This window comes from Phoca vitulina, unplaced genomic scaffold (genome assembly GCF_004348235.1).
Source record: "Phoca vitulina isolate PV1807 unplaced genomic scaffold, GSC_HSeal_1.0 scaffold20, whole genome shotgun sequence".
NCBI lineage: Eukaryota > Metazoa > Chordata > Mammalia > Carnivora > Phocidae > Phoca > Phoca vitulina.
The window spans coordinates 3,964,599-3,981,021 of NW_022589723.1; the positions used below are offsets into that span (position 1 = coordinate 3,964,599).

The window sequence follows — 16,423 nt, forward strand, 5'->3', positions numbered from 1 at the left end:
AAGGCAGTAGGGCTATGGCTGGGGAAGGGGTACAAGAAGGGGGTTGGACAAGAAGAGAGGGCCAGATTATTTAGGTCTTCCAGGCTGCTTGAAGGGCTTGGTCTTTACCTTCAAAGAGGCAGAAAGCCATTGAAAGGTTTTATTTGGCAGGGGGAGATTAATCAGAGTTGCAGTATTAGAAGATTGCTCTTGATTATTTGTAGAGGGAGGACACGGGAGCAAGAGAAGATATGTGGGAGTTATTGTAGTGTTGGGTGAGACTGGGACTGTGAGGAAAAGGAGGAGGTGGAGGTGAAATTCATTCCACCAGAATCAAGAGATTTTTAGAAGAACATTCAAAAGGACCGGCTGATAGATTGGCCATGAGAAGTGAGGCAGAAAGAGGTGCAAAGATGAGTCCTTGCATCCCTGTGTGGACTCTTGCCACTTCAGAGAGATGAGAATAAGACCGGGTTTGGAGGTGAAGATTTTGAGCTTGCTTTTTGGACAAGTTGAATTTAAAGTGCCTTTGAGATCCAAGTAGAAATTCAGGAAGGTAGTTGAATATAAATGTTTGAAATATAAAGGTGGGAATCAGTCCCTGGGGACATGGGTAAAGTAACTTAGGGAGACACTGTGGCATGGCAAGATGGCCCAAGTCATTGTCCTGACAAGTTCCGTTATGGCTGGTAGGAGGAAGATGAACCTGCCAAGGATACGGAAAAGCAACAAGTTGGAGGAAAACCAAGAATAGAGCTAGGAAAGAAGATATTTCAACAAGAGGCAGTCATCAGTTGTGATGCAGATTGAAAAAGGCTCTCTGGACGAGGCACCATGTACGTCATCAGAGACCTTCACAAAAGCTGTGTCGGTGGGGTGAAGTGACAGGTTGGAGCGGGCTGAGAAGTGAGTGGGCACTAAGGAAAAGGAGGCAGCCCTTTTGAGGGGTCTGACTATGGAAAAGAGAAAGAGAACAATAACTCCAATGGAAAGTTGGGTTGAGGCAAAGTGGTTTCTAGTGGAAAGACTTAAATTTGCACTTTTGCAGGGAGTTTCAGTCTCTGGCTTATCTTTTCTTTTTGAAGTTGGCAGGGGCAAGTCATGAAGGACAAAGAAGAGTTGGAGAGAACAGTAGGAGTAATTGTTCAAAAACTTAAAGCAGAAAGTTTAAAATGGCTACTGGTTACTAGATACGTGCTCTATATAGGAACTATACTAGTCTTTAGCCTTAAATGCATTGTCTCCTTACATAGGGGTACAAATGATTTCTCCTACCTTATAAGGTTTTCATTTAATTCAGTTTAGTTTTTTTCTCCATAGGAGCTCAGTCTCTAGTTCAAATTCCACACTGCACTTGAAGCTGGAGTTTGTGAAGGGATGGCCAAGTCCTGCATGTAACGTCTGAAACCACCTAGAGCCATTCTTGGGAACATGCTGGGTGGTGTGGTCTAGTGGAGCAGGAAAAGCTTGCAGAAGTGCATGGGACGATATGGACAATGCAGCAGGGCCACCTCTGTCTGCCTGAAGTGGCCTTGGAGAAAGGGACAGGACCACAAAGGAAATTGGCGGCTCCCCCATCCTGGTCCCTCCCACCACACACACACTCCATCTAAATGTTGACTTACTTGGTCCAATCCTAAGAAGTAAAGTACTGAGAGGGAAGGAGGAGCGTTTGTGTTTATTCCTCATTCACTAATGATATTGTCAGAGGCTCTGCGTGTGATGTTTGACTTCTTTGTATCCTGGTTTCCTGTGTGTGACCCCAATGCCTGGTTCCTGTGGGGATGTGACAGACAGCATGACAAGAGAGGATCTCTTGGGTACCTAAGTCTTCACCCCTAGAGTTCAGTTTCTTCATCTGTGAAACAAGGTTTGGACTAGAAGTTCTCGGGTTCCACCCAGCTCTATCCTTCTGTGTTCTCTAAAGGGGGATGAGGTAAAAAGGGAATGGCGGAAGGGAACTTTGAACTAAACCAGATAACGTGACTGCCTCTTCCAGAAGAGGCATAGTGCTGGTGCAAGCAGCATCTATGAGGTGTGCCTCAGTTCTCCTTCCAAGCTTTTTTTCCCCAGGGGTTTCCTGGGGCCTCTCAATAAGGTTCTCAATTGACCTGAAATATTCACAACTTCAAGCCTAGGGAGGCAATTTTATAACAGCTTAAAAAAGGGGTCCACAAATCCAGGGAAATGTTCACTGACTGCAAACAAACGTTTCCATTGCATAATTACCTCCTAAAAAGTCCATTTCCTCGTCTCACGCCAATGTTGCTATTTGTGCTGAGTGGAAGGGCATTTCCGCTTCCCCTACCGCAAAAGCTGCATTTCTTTCAATATTAAGGTTAATGAGGGCTGGGGCCCTGTAATCTACATGAGTAGGTTAATTCTCATGTGTCCTAGATAGTTGAGAGAGAAAGAGATTTAGAACTTCGGCTGAAGGGGGATGCACATACTGCCTGCTGTGGATGCGTGCAAAGAAGCAAGGAAGAACACCTCGTAAAAGGGACTCTGTGCCTCAGCTCCTTCATCTATAAGATAGAGATGCCGAACATGACCCCATCCTCCCCTGTGCATGAATGAGAGGTGCCAGTTCATAGGTATGTGCTTCAAGTGTGATTATATTATAGTAACAAATATTTTGTCAAAAATTGGGGTGCCTGGGTGGCTCAGTAGGTTAAGGATCTGACTCTTGATTTTGGCTCAGGTCATGATCTCAGGGTCCTGGGGTTGAGCCCCTGGTCTGGCTTCACTCAGCGGGGAGTCTGCTTGAGAATTCTCTCTCCCTCTGCCCCTCCCCCGTACTTACTCTCTCACTCCCTCTTTCAAATAAATAAATAAGTCTTAAAAAAAAATCCCTGACTCTCCCCCTTAGGGTAGGCAGGGTTTTAAGAAATATTTTGTCAAAAACTAACAGAGCTACCATGACATTGCTGGTGGGACACCAATCTTGAATATATTTTCAGAAATAGAGATGTGGTTTGAGTTGATCACATATCCTGTTGTCAAAGGCATGGATGGATTTGCAAGAAGCCCTGAGAACCTGTCTTCATTGACAAAGTAGAAAGCTCAAAGTTGAAAGTTACAACATTACAAATGAATGAGGCTATTTCTACCCTTTCATTCAAAATGATAATACATTTTGTCCAAAGGCAAAAGAATGTGACTTGTACACAGCCTTCTCCCCCACTTGGCTACTATTGACATTGTTGTGATGAAAAAGGGGAGGGCAGGGAGGGCAAGAAAGCAAAAGAGATGAACCAGGGACTCCTGTTTGTTGCCCTCACAAAAAAGTTCTCACTGTTACTGTCAAATATTTAGATGCTTCAATTTTCTAAAAAATTAAAGTTGAGAAATAGAATGATCTGGGATTCATTCTTTCTGACACTGTCTGGCTCTGTGCTAGACACGCTGTGCTAGAAAATCATGGTTTTAAACAAAGTTTAGTAATAGAGACAAAAGAAATAAGTAAGCTAACAATTTAAATTATGATTAGTATGAAATTCAAGAACAGATGAAACTAATCTATAGTACTATATGTTGGCTAACTGAACATAAAAAATAAAAAACCTAATCTATAGTGCTAGAAAGGATTGCCTGGGATTGAGGTGGAGAGGATTGAATTTGGAGGAACAGGAGGGAATTTGAGAGGGGATAGAATGTGTGCTATGTTTTGATTGGGGTAGTGGTTACTGGGTATACACATTTGTCAAAACTCATTGAATTGCTTGCTTAAAATGGACATGTGTTATTGTATATAAACTACACCTCAATAAAGTTAAAACAAAAGATGATATAATATGTGATACAAAGGAAATGAACCAAGGGTGGCAATGAAGCAGGAGTCTAACTTAAGTGAGTGTTTCTAGAAGTCTTCTGTGTGCAGAGGAGGTTTTTGGCCGTGAGGAGGAAAGAGGCCTATGCAGAAGGAATCCCATGAGCAAAGGCCCTGATGGTTTCCCTTATTTTTCTTGCAACAGGGGGACTTTATTAAGACAAGGTCATAATTTTACTCTTCCCCGGAGAGAAGGAATATGCAACTGGATCGTCTCATCAGTCCTTCTAGATGTGGGTACACAGGAATAAGAGCTAAAGGGTATGAGATTTCTTTTTAAGATGATGAAAATGTTCTAAAACTGACTGTGGTGATGGCTGCATCTGTCTATGAATATGCTAAAAACTAATTAAATTGTATACTCTAAATGACTGAATTGTATGGGATGTGAATTATATCTTAAAGCTTTTGTTTAAAAAAATAAGATAATCCAATTCAATGATGAGGCAGGATTGGTTGCAAACTTTGGACACAAAATAAAGCAAAGTAACCTGGATGAGACCCTTCATTTTTACTTCCTGAGCATGCTGCCCACATGTTGAACCAACAAGATGTAACTTCCGATAGATCTTCTACTTGATTCATATGTCAAAGAAAAACAACCTCCCCCCCAAATTGAATAAAATTACCCAATACCAGACTTCCGTTTCTGATAGTGTGGCACTTTGGACACCGTGAACTACTGTCCCACATGAAATAACAAAAATCCTGGGTTACAGTGATTATTTTAAATGTATTATTCAGCTGGCATACAGTCGCCTCAGAGCCCTAGAGCCAAGTGAAATCCTGTTAGAATAAGCTAGGTTATGCAGTGGTAACAAACAAGCTCATGGTTAACTGAACAGTGTATTTCTCACTTAAGACGCTTTGTGTCTGCAGGAGGCACTACTCATTCTAATCCTGTGGGGACCCAGGCTGATGGAGGCTTCAATTCAACATGTGAGTATTACAGTAGATTTTTAATTCCTTGTATCATGCTTCTTTCTCTTAAGAGTTTGGGTATATATTTTATATTTTATATCCTCCCTATTAAGATTTATATTTGGAGTAAACACTCATCAAGTTCTTCCTGCTGAAACTCTCATCCCTACCAACCTATGGTTTTCTTTTTAAAAACTGGAATCCTCATACTATATTTCAGTGACGAAGCTCCCTTTTATGTATTAAAATCAAACCAGTTATTATAACACAATGGCATTGACACTCCAGAGTAGTGGGTATAAAAGAGAATGTGGCTACTCTTTACTGTAAGATTTAAACAGATTTAAAATAAGTTGCTTCAACTTGAGAGGGGGCTCAATGTGCTACGAAAAGTGGGAATTCAGGAAGCCAATTTAGATTTTTTTTAAAAGGCCCTGTAATGTAAGGCCATGGTGATTATTAATTGAACTCTTTGAACCCTATGCCCTGAAGTCATGAAGTTATTTAGGTCCATCTCTCCTTTGGCAGATGAAGGAAAGTGTAGCTTTACGTCCTCAGCCTTTGGAGTATGTGCTCCCTGAATTCTCTAGTTGCTCTTGGACTATTGAGTCGTTCAGCAAGTATCTCTGCTCACTAGCCCATTCTGGATCCAAATGCCAGAGTTCATTTTCTTTAAATATTATCATTTCTCAGGAAACACCTCAGCAGAAAACACATATTCTCTCACATCAAATCCAAATTTCCACACTGGTCTTTCAATTCTTATGTGTGCATGCACACACACACATGTGTGTATAATGTATAATATATATTGCATATACTATATGTAAAGAAGTATATGTAAGTGTAAAAATATTAATTACAATGATTATAGAGCACTAGTGAAGGTCCTACTCTGTGTCAAGGCCCGAGCGTAGTATCAACTTCAGCCCATTTCATCTTCACAGCAACTTTGTAGGGCCGTTCTATCATCGTTTGTATTTATTAGGGAAGAACACTGCCCTCCCGTGTTTCCAAAGCCCATGCCCTAGTCCTCATCCTACTGGAACCCAATCTACCTGACTGCTGCCTCCCCACGCATACTCTCTGCTCCTGTCAGGTCTCCCCACTACTTTCATGTCCCCCAAACCACTCTCTGCTCATTCAGTCTCCCTTCCTTTCTCCCAAACCCTTAACACTTTTCAAGACTCAGGGCAAATCCCATCTTTGGATCCAATGTAGGACTGGAGCTGCATTTGAATTACCTTGAAATTTTCATTTCCTTGAAAACACATAGTTCATTCAAGCCAGCAGTCTGGGTAGCTTCAGTGGTTCCTTCATTTTCTTGCCTGCCCCATCCAACCCACAGCACATCCTGTCATTGCTGCTTATGAAACCCATCTTTTTTTTTTTTAAAGATTTTATTTATTTATTTAACACAGAGAGAGGGAGAGAGCGCACCAGTAGGCATAGCGGTAGGCAGAGGGAGAGGGAGAAGCAGAGTTACTGCTGAGCAGAAAGCCCAATGCGGGGCTCAATCCCAGGATCCTGGGATCATGACCTGAGCCGAAGACAGACGCTTAACCAACTGAGCCACCCAGGCGCCCCTGGGGGCATGATTTAAGTTAGCCCCTCTGTTCTGAGGTTCAGAGAGGTTAAGTTATTTACTTAAAAGACGCTCAACTAGTCAGTGACAAAACCAGGATTTGAACTTAATCTTTTTGATTGAAAGCTCATGTAACATCAAACCTTCAGGTTAGTATGATATAATAATAATAATAATAAATGATATACAGAAAACTGTTGTTAAATTATGGGTATGTTCTCTAGTGGGAAAATATGTTCTAACTTTCCCCTAGGAACATAGATTAGGTAACCGACATGTTAATTAACATGGTCTCTTCTCTAGAGGAATGTAAGTAAAGTTGTCATCAAGGTATGAGTGGTAGAGAGAGTGTCCCTGGTAGCCAGCATTGGGTGGTAGACCCTGGAAAAGAAGTTCACAAGGTAGATCCTAGAGTTAAAGGTGTCTTGGGAAAATTTCACTATTGTGCCTAAGTCAGATTTGCTTTTGAACTTCCTACATAATGCCTGCTCTCTCAAATCCTACCCCACATGATGCCTACCCTGTCATTATCCAGTAGTATTTCCAAAGTTCTTCAAGTGAACATGTTGACCCAAGGCCTTGCTTACACTTCACTGCAGAGTCCATTTCTCATCTACTACTAATGCCATATTGTAATTCAGCTTTATTGCAACCTTCCCGTGGGTCTGTTTTCTTTCTGTCTCCCCTCCCCAACCCTGATTCCCATGGAAGCTGCCGTGAAACAATGCTGAGCCATAAGCAAACAACACTGCTGGGAGTCCTGCAGACCACCCCTGCTTAGCTCTCACCTGACTCAGCTCTCCTTTGCAGGGGACAGGGCCCAGAACCCAGATGACTGAGAGAGCTGTTCTTGAACTGAAGCTCTTTATCTGCCGGGTCAGTCTTGCTCGTATCCATTCATTACACACAGAGCTGATGACTGAACTGCTTCTACCATTGGGCTCACCAGTGACCAAAAGTATACTTTTGCAATCTCTCCAAGAGCTTTTATCCTGTAGCTTCCTAATGGGAGTTTGGTTGCCATAACAACAGCCAAGCTCTGCCAGAAGGAGAAATTCCTTGTATAATGAGCCCCCAAGACCTTGTGAAAATAAAGGAAATCTCATTTAAAATGGAGCTGGAAAGCCCTGAAGGGGGAGCTCTCATGCATGTACCACTCTGCAGCCTGTGTAACCAGGGGAAGAAGGAAGATAAGAATTACTCCAGCAAGGGAGGACATTTTTCACATAGGAATTTTGTCTCTTGCTTTTAAGAGAAGGAAGGAAGATCCCTCCCTGCCCCAGCAGCATCGCACTAACCCCCACATGCAGCCAGTGAGAAACCACAACCTCCAACTCTTGTTCTTCTCCAATAAACTTTTGTTCTAAGCAATCCTCCCCAATTTCCTCCTAAAACCCCAAAAAGCTGACCTTTCCTTTGTCCCTTTGGACTGGCTGGTGGTTCACCATGGCTTGCTTGTCCCAAATTGCAATTCCTCTGTTATTTCTGAATAAACTCAGGGCTTTTTTGCTGAAATAAAATTACTCTTTTCTCTATTTAAAATTAACAACTTTAAATTGAGTATCGATCTTTGCTGGTTTTGGCCTAAAAGACTCAAAATTTCTTCAGTAGCTATCAGTTACTAGGAAATATTTATAGCATTTGTATCATGTTAATCACAAAGTGAATCTGACTTATTTCTTCTTAAACACCCAGCTAATCTGGTCATAGAGAGATCGTTGTGTTCCTGGGTCTCCACAGTGGAGTCTGGAAAAAATCTGGCCAGTCACACATACCACCATCCAAAGCTTCTCAGTCTTACCCCCCAGTTTTGTGTGAGTGAAGTCGTTGCTCTTCTCAAGCTCTTCTCACGGCCTGTTAAATCAAATAAAACTCTCAAACTGGAAGTTGGAGCCCTTGCTCATAAACTACCATATTTTCCCTCCTGCTCTAGCTCATTAGGTATGGTGTTTATGCCATTTAGTTCTCTTTCATACCTTCCCATGGTAAGGATGGTAATGATTCAGTCCTCAAGCCTGGCCAGACTGAGACTTCCCTGGAATTTTTGTCAAGAATCACATAGGAAGATACTCTTTTGCTCCAGAGGCTGCCAAGTTGCCAGACCATGAATCTTGGACCATCATGCCCAACATGTGGGAAAATCTTATGTTAGTTTGCTCAGGCTACTATAACATAATAGCACAGACTTTAAACTCTGAGCTTCTTAAGCACAGAAAATGTGCTTTGATCCATCTTTGTGTCCCCTGCACCTACTACTGTGCTTAGCCCATAGTCAGGGATCAAGAGATACTTTTGGAATGAATAATATAAAGACAAAATTATGACTCTGAATAATGACATTGGCAACTTTACTAAAGATGTCTGATGAGCCCCAAATACTCAAAATTTTGAACGCAGACTCCCAAAACGTATGTGATAAAATGCACTAAGACCATGACTAAAGCTTTATGTCTATATGTTTATGTTTATAACTTCATGAGTATAGTTTAAGACTGAAGTTTTATGACTAAAGATGGTTTGAGAAGCACCATTAGATTAGATGTCAGAAAATCTGGCTTCGTATCTTGGGTATTCCACAAGCTGTGTAACACTGCACCACTTACTTCATCTTTCTGTCTTGATTCCCTCATCAATAGATAAAAGTTTAATTACACCCATTCAAATGCTCCAACAGTTCATGAACAATTAACTTGAAAATGAAAAATTTCAGAGCTTCTGCAATCAGGTGGAAATTTACCTTCCCAAATTGATTTCCTAAGTCATCAGCTCCCACCAGCCTGCCCTATGCCTTGTTAGCTAGCTTCTGCCCCACTTCTGCTGATATTTCCTGCCGCTCTTCTCACCTCTGTGATTCTTAACCATTCTTCAAGACCCAGACCCATGTCCATCTCCTTGAAGCTTCCCAGACCGCACACATTGGGAATTTATGTGTAATGTATGTGAGCCCCTCAAGGACAGAGCACGACTGATTCTTTGCTGCTGCCTCCAGAAGCCCCCACAACATACTTTGCAAAGAGTCCAGCATGGAATAAAGGGAATATTGTGGCTTCACTCCCCTTCACCTCCCGGCAGACTTCATAGCCTTCACTGCACTCAACTCCAAGGCCCAACATTTCAAAGATATGAAGAACCCAAAGACCTCTGTCCCACAAATTAGTTACTGATGAGGCAAAAGGATCTGGTGCCTGTTTCCTCACATTTATTTCAAACATGCACAATGGTCTTGTTCTGTTTCGGGAGTATTCGGGACGGGACATGGCTGGGCCTAACGGTCAGCCAGCCTCCGTGTTTCACCATGGACACGCATAGCCCTCAGGAAGACAACTGAGGAGTCTAGAATTGAGAATTTAAGCTAACTTATATAAAATAATCTTTGACTTTCTCATTACTAATATATATGTAGCTTCTACAAGGTTACAAAAACACCTGGAACATATGCTACAACAACTTTCACTGTCATTCACAGTAACTAATCCCAAAGAATTGTGAAATCCGGTTTCGTGTGTCGCTGATGCAGAGTTAAAGCTAATCTACTTTTCAGATTCGACATATATTCATGATTCTATTCCAAAGTGTAAAACTGATATTTAGTAGTGTAACTCCCGGCTAAATGTCACACCAATTCATCTGACGCGCTTTGTGGTACTGTGATGTTACAGTGCTCCTGGGGGCAAAGCCACCAGCATTTGAATTCGCAGACTGAAGTGAGCCTACACTGGCCCCACCCCGTGCCTCCCAGGAAAAGAAAGGAGAGAGGCTTTTGTATGTTGCAAGTCCTGGTCTGGTTTATTTATAAAGCAATAAATATTAGAAGCACAAATAAATTGCACATGTGTAAACAAACTGTACAATGATTGATGAGAGATAAGGGAGGGTGGTTCAGAAGACTCCAAGAAGCATAATACTGTCATCCTGAATGTAGACTAAGAGAGAAGGCACCTTAGAAGCATTTGCGGTGGACGATGGATGGGCCTGCCTCATCATACTCTTGCTTGCTGATCCACATCTGCTGGAAGGTGGACAGGGAGGCCAGGATGGAGCCCCCAATCCAGACAGAGTACTTACGCTCGGGGGGAGCAATAATCTGCAGAAAGAAAACAAATGCTTCCGGTGAACTCTAACACTCCAGGCAACAGATCAAGCAACATGCTGGAGAGATTCACAGAAAGAAATATGAGATATTTCATACCAAAAATTAATATGGCGGAATCAAGTTTTATGCATTTTCTTCTGGCTCATTCTGTCCATTATCAAAGACTCTACAAAATAGAATTGCCCCACTTCTCTGAACTAGAGTATAATGCAGCAACAAGCTAAATGTGTGATGGAGGCTAGCCCAAAAGTTGGAGACTTTTAAAATGTGTTCAAAGATTTAGGGTATTTTTTTTTTCTTCCAGCATCTATTATTATCCACTGCTTGAAAATGTTTTTAAAGTCTCTTATCTTGGGAAAAGTGCTAGAAAAGCTAAGAGGTAAAGCGTATAGGAGACGGGAAGCACAGTGTGAGTTCTGCATGCAATCCTAAGACCCACCTTGCCTCTCCCACCCACAGGGGTTCTTTACCTTGATCTTCATGGTGCTGGGGGCCAGAGCAGTGATTTCCTTTTGCATGCGATCGGCAATACCAGGGTACATGGTGGTACCTCCCGATAGGACATTGTTGGCATACAGGTCCTTGCGGATATCAATGTCACACTTCATGATGCTATTGTAAGTGGTTTCATGGATGCCAGCAGATTCCATACCTAGAAATAAGTTTAAAAAAAAAAAAATCACAGTGCACTCGGGCCAGGGGCCCACGGTGGAGGGAAGAAAACAGGACTCCTTTGTGTTGATAAACTGTCGCCCATTTGTCTCTGCAACATGTGTTCTTCTTTAAGATATACTGCAAGGCGTTTGCGGAACAGGTGTCTCTCACAGTTAATCCTCAACAGACTGTCGAGACAGAAACCACCTTGTTTAGCACCTGTTTGGAGTGAACACTCGAACGCATACATCAGATGTATAGAGATATGTTGGAAAGGGTGAGACACGCATTAGAGTTAGATTAATGCAATTTTTACTGATGGGCTAAAATCAGATCCTGACAAGCTTCCTCTTAGAAATCATTCCTGGGGCAAGATGTTTGGTAAACTACCAGGGTCCAGTTATTACCACGAGTATGACTCGTATGGTTGCATTTAATGATGAGTAACTTCAGAGGAAGTCCAGCTACTGGGTAATGGACTTACTGGAATAAGTCAGCACTTCTGAGTAACCATTCCTTTCCTGCAGATACAGATTCTTCAATTACTACTCTGTCTCATTCTTTATTTTGACATGAAGTCAGCGTGTCATCCTTTATCATATCACTGCAACAGAACAGGATGGCCATCCCTTTAATGAGCCCTCAGGATCTGAGGCTGAGCTGTGTGGGACTCTGAGCTGTGACTTCTTTTAACTCAAGGGCCCCTTAATCCTTCTTGATGAGAATCAGTTTTACTCTGGGGGACCCCTAGATTTCTTAGGGAAGAGCCAAGCCCCTGCGCCAGACCCTACCACTCACCGATGAATGAGGGCTGGAATAGTGTCTCAGGGCAGCGAAAGCGCTCGTTGCCAATGGTGATGACTTGGCCATCGGGCAGCTCGTAGCTCTTTTCCAGGGATGAGGAAGAGGCAGCCGTGGCCATTTCATTCTCGAAATCCAGGGCAACATAGCACAGCTTCTCTTTAATGTCGCGGACGATTTCACGTTCAGCTGCAGAGATAAAGGGTAGCAGAGTCAAGCTCTGGAGAATGAAGTCAACTGTAAGGGGGTAGGTAGATTCTCTGGCGGAGGAAAAAAGCAGACACAATGCTGTGGCAGATGAGACACACACACACACACACACACACACACCGGTGGTGACAAAAGAGTAGCCACGCTCAGTGAGGATCTTCATGAGGTAGTCAGTGAGATCCCGACCAGCTAGATCCAGACGCATGATGGCATGGGGCAAAGCGTAGCCCTCGTAGATGGGAACGTTGTGAGTTACACCATCCCCAGAATCCAGAACAATGCCTGTCGGAAGAAACAGACAGGAACAAAGTAAATCCCTGAGGACACCACTGCTTTAGTTGTGTCAAAGCCCACTTCCAATCTTGGCTAAAAGATACTCGCACTGGGCATGGATCCAGATCAAATTAGATTCCTTACACACACAGAATAAAAATGAGCATAACGAGGGCTAAATCTGAAGCCAGCAACAGCTCACCCTTTTAAATATTGTAGTAGAAAAATTTCCCCAGGACACTTTCAAATGACCATCCTTTTTACCAGCCATTAGTACATTATGGGAGCATCCAGGCGTGTTTTTCCTTCCTCCCATCTGATTTGCACACGTTCTCTCTCTTTTGACTCAGACCCTGTAGGGACTGTCGGTTCTCCTTGGGGCCGTGTGCCCAGGGGCTGTGTTGGTATGGAACACATACCAGCGATGGCTACATTCCAGGTTTATACATCGTGTGCAGCCTTAAGTGTGTGGCGTCACATACTTCAGGAAAGGTTCAGATCTAACTCCATGTGCTTTCAACTCGTAGAAATGCATGGGATCTGAAACTATTGTTATCTCCTTCTCTTCTCAAGGACACCTTCCCAGGGAGTGTGAGGGAAGCTGATTCATAGGAAGGTCAGTGACTTTGGGACGTGGTGAATCAGTGAGTGTCTCCACAGCCCAAACTTACCTGTGGTACGGCCAGAAGCATAGAGGGACAGCACCGCCTGGATGGCCACATACATGGCAGGGACATTGAAGGTCTCAAACATGATCTGGGTCATCTTCTCACGGTTGGCCTTAGGGTTCAGTGGGGCCTCCGTAAGCAGAGTGGGGTGCTCCTCAGGGGCCACACGGAGCTCGTTGTAGAAGGTATGGTGCCAGATCTTCTCCATGTCATCCCAGTTGGTGATGATGCCGTGCTCAATAGGGTACTTGAGAGTCAGGATACCTCGCTTGCTCTGGGCCTCATCACCTACGTAGGAGTCTTTCTGACCCATACCCACCATGACTCCCTATACGAAGACAAAGATGGGGAAATCAAGCTTCCGCTATTTTAGGAATGTAACTGATGCCTTATAAATTTACATCTAACTGCCCAAGTCAAGGCACATCTTATAAATACCAGAAACAATAAAAAATAGAATTTTACCCCAGTTTAGAAATATCACTTAAAATCAATCTAGTACCTTCCCCCCACCCCCACACACACTCTCCCCAGGTACAATTCTGTCCTTTAGGATAAAACTAGGGAGAGGGGAATAAAGCTATTTCACCAAAGAAGTATAGCCTCACCTCATTTTAAAAATACCATGATGCCTTCATTAAATTATTAAGTTCATCACCCATGTCGACCGGAATATAAATGACTACCCTGTGGAATGACTGAATTAATGACACACTGTGTTTCTCCTAAGAAAAGATTTTGACATTCATCAAGTGAACATAAAAAGATGGGCTGCTATGCCATTATCACTCTGCCCCTGAAATCCAGCAGGCCCAGCGCTGTCCTGTGGAACCCATCAGCCTGACCAGCCCCGACAACACCCCTTTCCTCCTTGGCGGCTCGTCTGGCCAGGCGGCCGGCGGAGCCCGAGAGCCTGGCATCTCTTTTAATAAACAAGGTGGTATGTCACTATCACCATGGCACTTGCTGCCTCTGTCACGCCCGGCTTCTAAAAATGCAACAGCCAGGAAGCAGAGAGATTTACATCCTTTGGGAGCCCAGTGAGCGGGCTGTGAACACCAGGGAGGAATGTGGGTTGGGTCCTGGTAGGTTGGGAGAAGTTACAGTGTTACGAGTCTTGAGCAGGACTGACAAGGGAGGCCAAGTTAGAAACTGAAGGGGCAGGGAAGACAGTACTAAAAATGTAGGGCAGGGGTGGAGGAGAGAAGCTGCTGGTTTTTCACACAGGGCGTGGGACCCCTGGAGGGCTGTGTCCCTGCAAAGTGGAAGGGGGACGAGCCGCGGTGGTTGGTGGTATGTTGCTGGTGGTGTGAGCACTGCTTGTCCGGGCTTGGATTTCAGGCTAAATGCATCCTTTCCTTATTTGACCTGAGCAGTGCATGCAACAGGAAGGGCAGGTGACACATTTCCTAAATGGCTGGACTGAGGAGGTGGCAGGCCGGGGACTGGCCGGGGCCAGAGCAGGCCAGGCGGAGCGGGAAGTTTACCTGGTGGCGTGGGCGGCCCACGATGGAGGGGAAGACGGCGCGGGGCGCGTCATCCCCCGCGAAGCCAGCCTTCACTAGCCCCGAGCCATTGTCGCACACCAGAGCAGTGGTCTCCTCGTCGTCGCACATCCTGGCGCAGCGTCGGCGGGGTCTGCAGGTGGAGAGCAGGGCGGCCGGCGCTTAGCGCCCGCGCTGGCGCTGGCCTTCTCGCGCCCCGAGGAGGGTTCGCGGCGGGAGGAGGGAAGCCTGCCAGCTCCCTTCCCCTCGGGGCAGAGGAGGCAAGGTGGGAAGAGGCTGTGGAGACCGAGACGGACGTGCGTGGAGAAGGGGAGAGGGACCCACCCAGGCGCCCTGGCCAGGAGGCACCCTCTGCCCCGGGTGCAAGGAGGTGCGGTCAACCCCTTAGCAAGGCCTCCCCAGCCCTTCATAGCTTTGCCTTTCCACAACCTGAGAGCCCACTTGGACCCCAACCACACCCCATGCCTAAGCCCCAGCGGGAGGGAAACGCGCACGAGAGCAGGCACCCCAAATGCCCGGGGCGCGCGGGGGCGGGGAGGCGCAGGGCTCGCGATCTGCGCGCCTCTCTCCTGTGACGACCCAGCACCAAACAAGTTAGAACCGCATCGAAAAGTGTGGGTTTTTTGTTTTTGTTTTTTTTTCTTTTAAAGTGGCTTCGGGGTCGGCTCGGGGGCCACGGGCTCGGGGCGGGCTGCGGTCGGGTGCGGCGCCGGGCGGGGCGGGGCGGGCGGGAGGGCGCTGACTCACCGTCCGCGGGTCGGGCTCGGCTCGGCTCGGGCGGCAGGCGCTGGGTGCCGGGCGCGGGGCGCGCCGCTTTATAGTGTGCTGATGGACGGGGTCAGTTGCAGCGGCCGGGGGCAGGGGTGGGGGGCCTGGTCGGCCACCTTGCCTTATTTGGTCGCCTTCGCACCACTGAGGAGCGCCGAGGCCATTCATGGAGCCAAGGGCAGGGGAGAGGATCAGCCAGGGGGCTCCCAGACCATGTAAGGAAGGGGAGGGGGCAACCAGGGGGATGGCCAAATAGGGAGCTAGGGCAGGGTAGGCGGTGAAGGGTAGGGGGCAGGGGAAGACTAAGTGACGCCAGCTCACCTCCTCCCCCTTCTTGGATGGAGGTGCACCCTGGGTGCGCTGTGGGTTTGTTCCTCGCAGCCCCGCCAGCCTAAGACAATAAGCCACAGACAAGCCAGAAGGCTTGGCCCTCTGCCCTCTGCTGAGGGGTCCTGACAGCTGGACCAGGGCGGCAGGGGAGCGACAGCAGCTTCTCATCTTCCAGGACTGGGAGCTGGAGGACTAGAGCCCTGGCAGTCCTCGTGGACCCCAAGAGCACCACAGCAGCACATTTGGGGTGGCCAGAAAAGGGGGCACCTGGGACAGGTCACCCTTCTGGTCTAGTCCCCACCAGCTTGGATGCATGGGGGCTATGCTCCTCTAGGTCAGAAAGCAGAGATTAACCGAGGCCACCTTGATCTGCCGCTCATGCATGGCTTAGGGTCTGGCTAGGGAAGAGGCTAACAAGAACTGGAGTGAGAGCCTGGCCAAGTCTTGCTGGAGAAGGGGGCCAGGTTTACCCCAGCATGGATATCAGGTAGCTCTCCTCCTGCTGCCAAGGTTTTGCTCAAACTCAGACTCCTGTCTTCAGGCCAGAAAAGGATCCCCTGCTGCCAAAGTGAATGAAGGACCCAATGCCAAAAGCTGCCTATGCACTTGCTGGTGAATAGATGAACCTCTGTAAACTGGGGTGCAAAGACCTTTATTCCAAGTGGAGACAAGACTGAAAGAGCAGTATTCTTGTCAAGAAGATAACAGCAGCTTCAACCAAATGAACACATCACAGGACAGCAGAGTTAGAAAAGCAGAGTCCGGGCCTCCACCCCACCCCCACCCTCTGAACTACTGAATCGGAAT

At 45.9% G+C, this 16,423-nt stretch overlaps 1 protein-coding gene and 1 long non-coding RNA gene across 8 annotated transcripts in view; one reads left to right on the forward strand and one right to left on the reverse strand.

Annotated features, from left to right (window-relative positions):
• LOC116640749 overlaps positions 1-16,423 on the forward strand; it is a 79,926-nt gene that overhangs the window by 16,557 nt on the left and 46,946 nt on the right. For 3 of the 7 annotated variants that reach the window (XR_004301056.1, XR_004301052.1, XR_004301059.1), the window contains 4 exons: positions 2,377-2,573; positions 3,954-4,069; positions 4,688-4,747; positions 9,974-10,054. This is a non-coding gene — a long non-coding RNA (uncharacterized LOC116640749). Of the gene's footprint in view, positions 1-2,376; positions 2,574-3,953; positions 4,070-4,687; positions 4,748-8,009; positions 9,036-9,973; positions 10,055-16,423 lie in introns of those variants that run through there. The other 4 variants (XR_004301055.1, XR_004301053.1, XR_004301058.1 and 1 more) reach the window with 3 other exon arrangements.
• Positions 10,081-15,381, reverse strand: ACTC1 (actin alpha cardiac muscle 1). The gene is made up of 7 exons (XM_032417948.1): positions 15,266-15,381; positions 14,501-14,651; positions 13,017-13,341; positions 12,193-12,354; positions 11,860-12,051; positions 10,878-11,059; positions 10,081-10,398 (listed from the first exon to the last, which is right to left on the reverse strand). The coding sequence occupies exons 2-7, from the start codon at positions 14,627-14,629 to the stop codon at positions 10,255-10,257; spliced, it is 1,134 nt and encodes a 377-aa protein (XP_032273839.1). The 5' UTR covers positions 14,630-14,651; positions 15,266-15,381; the 3' UTR covers positions 10,081-10,254.

Coding starts and splice junctions, on each gene's coding strand:
- ACTC1 (XM_032417948.1), bottom strand. CDS start 14,629: ATGTGCGACGACGAGGAGACCACTGCTCTGGTGTGCGACAATGGCTCG. Junction 13,342..14,500: donor TGGGCCGCCCACGCCACCAG/GTAAACTTCCCG, acceptor GTCTTCGTATAG/GGAGTCATGGTGGGTATGGG. Junction 12,355..13,016: donor TGCTTCTGGCCGTACCACAG/GTAAGTTTGGGC, acceptor TTCTTCCGACAG/GCATTGTTCTGGATTCTGGG.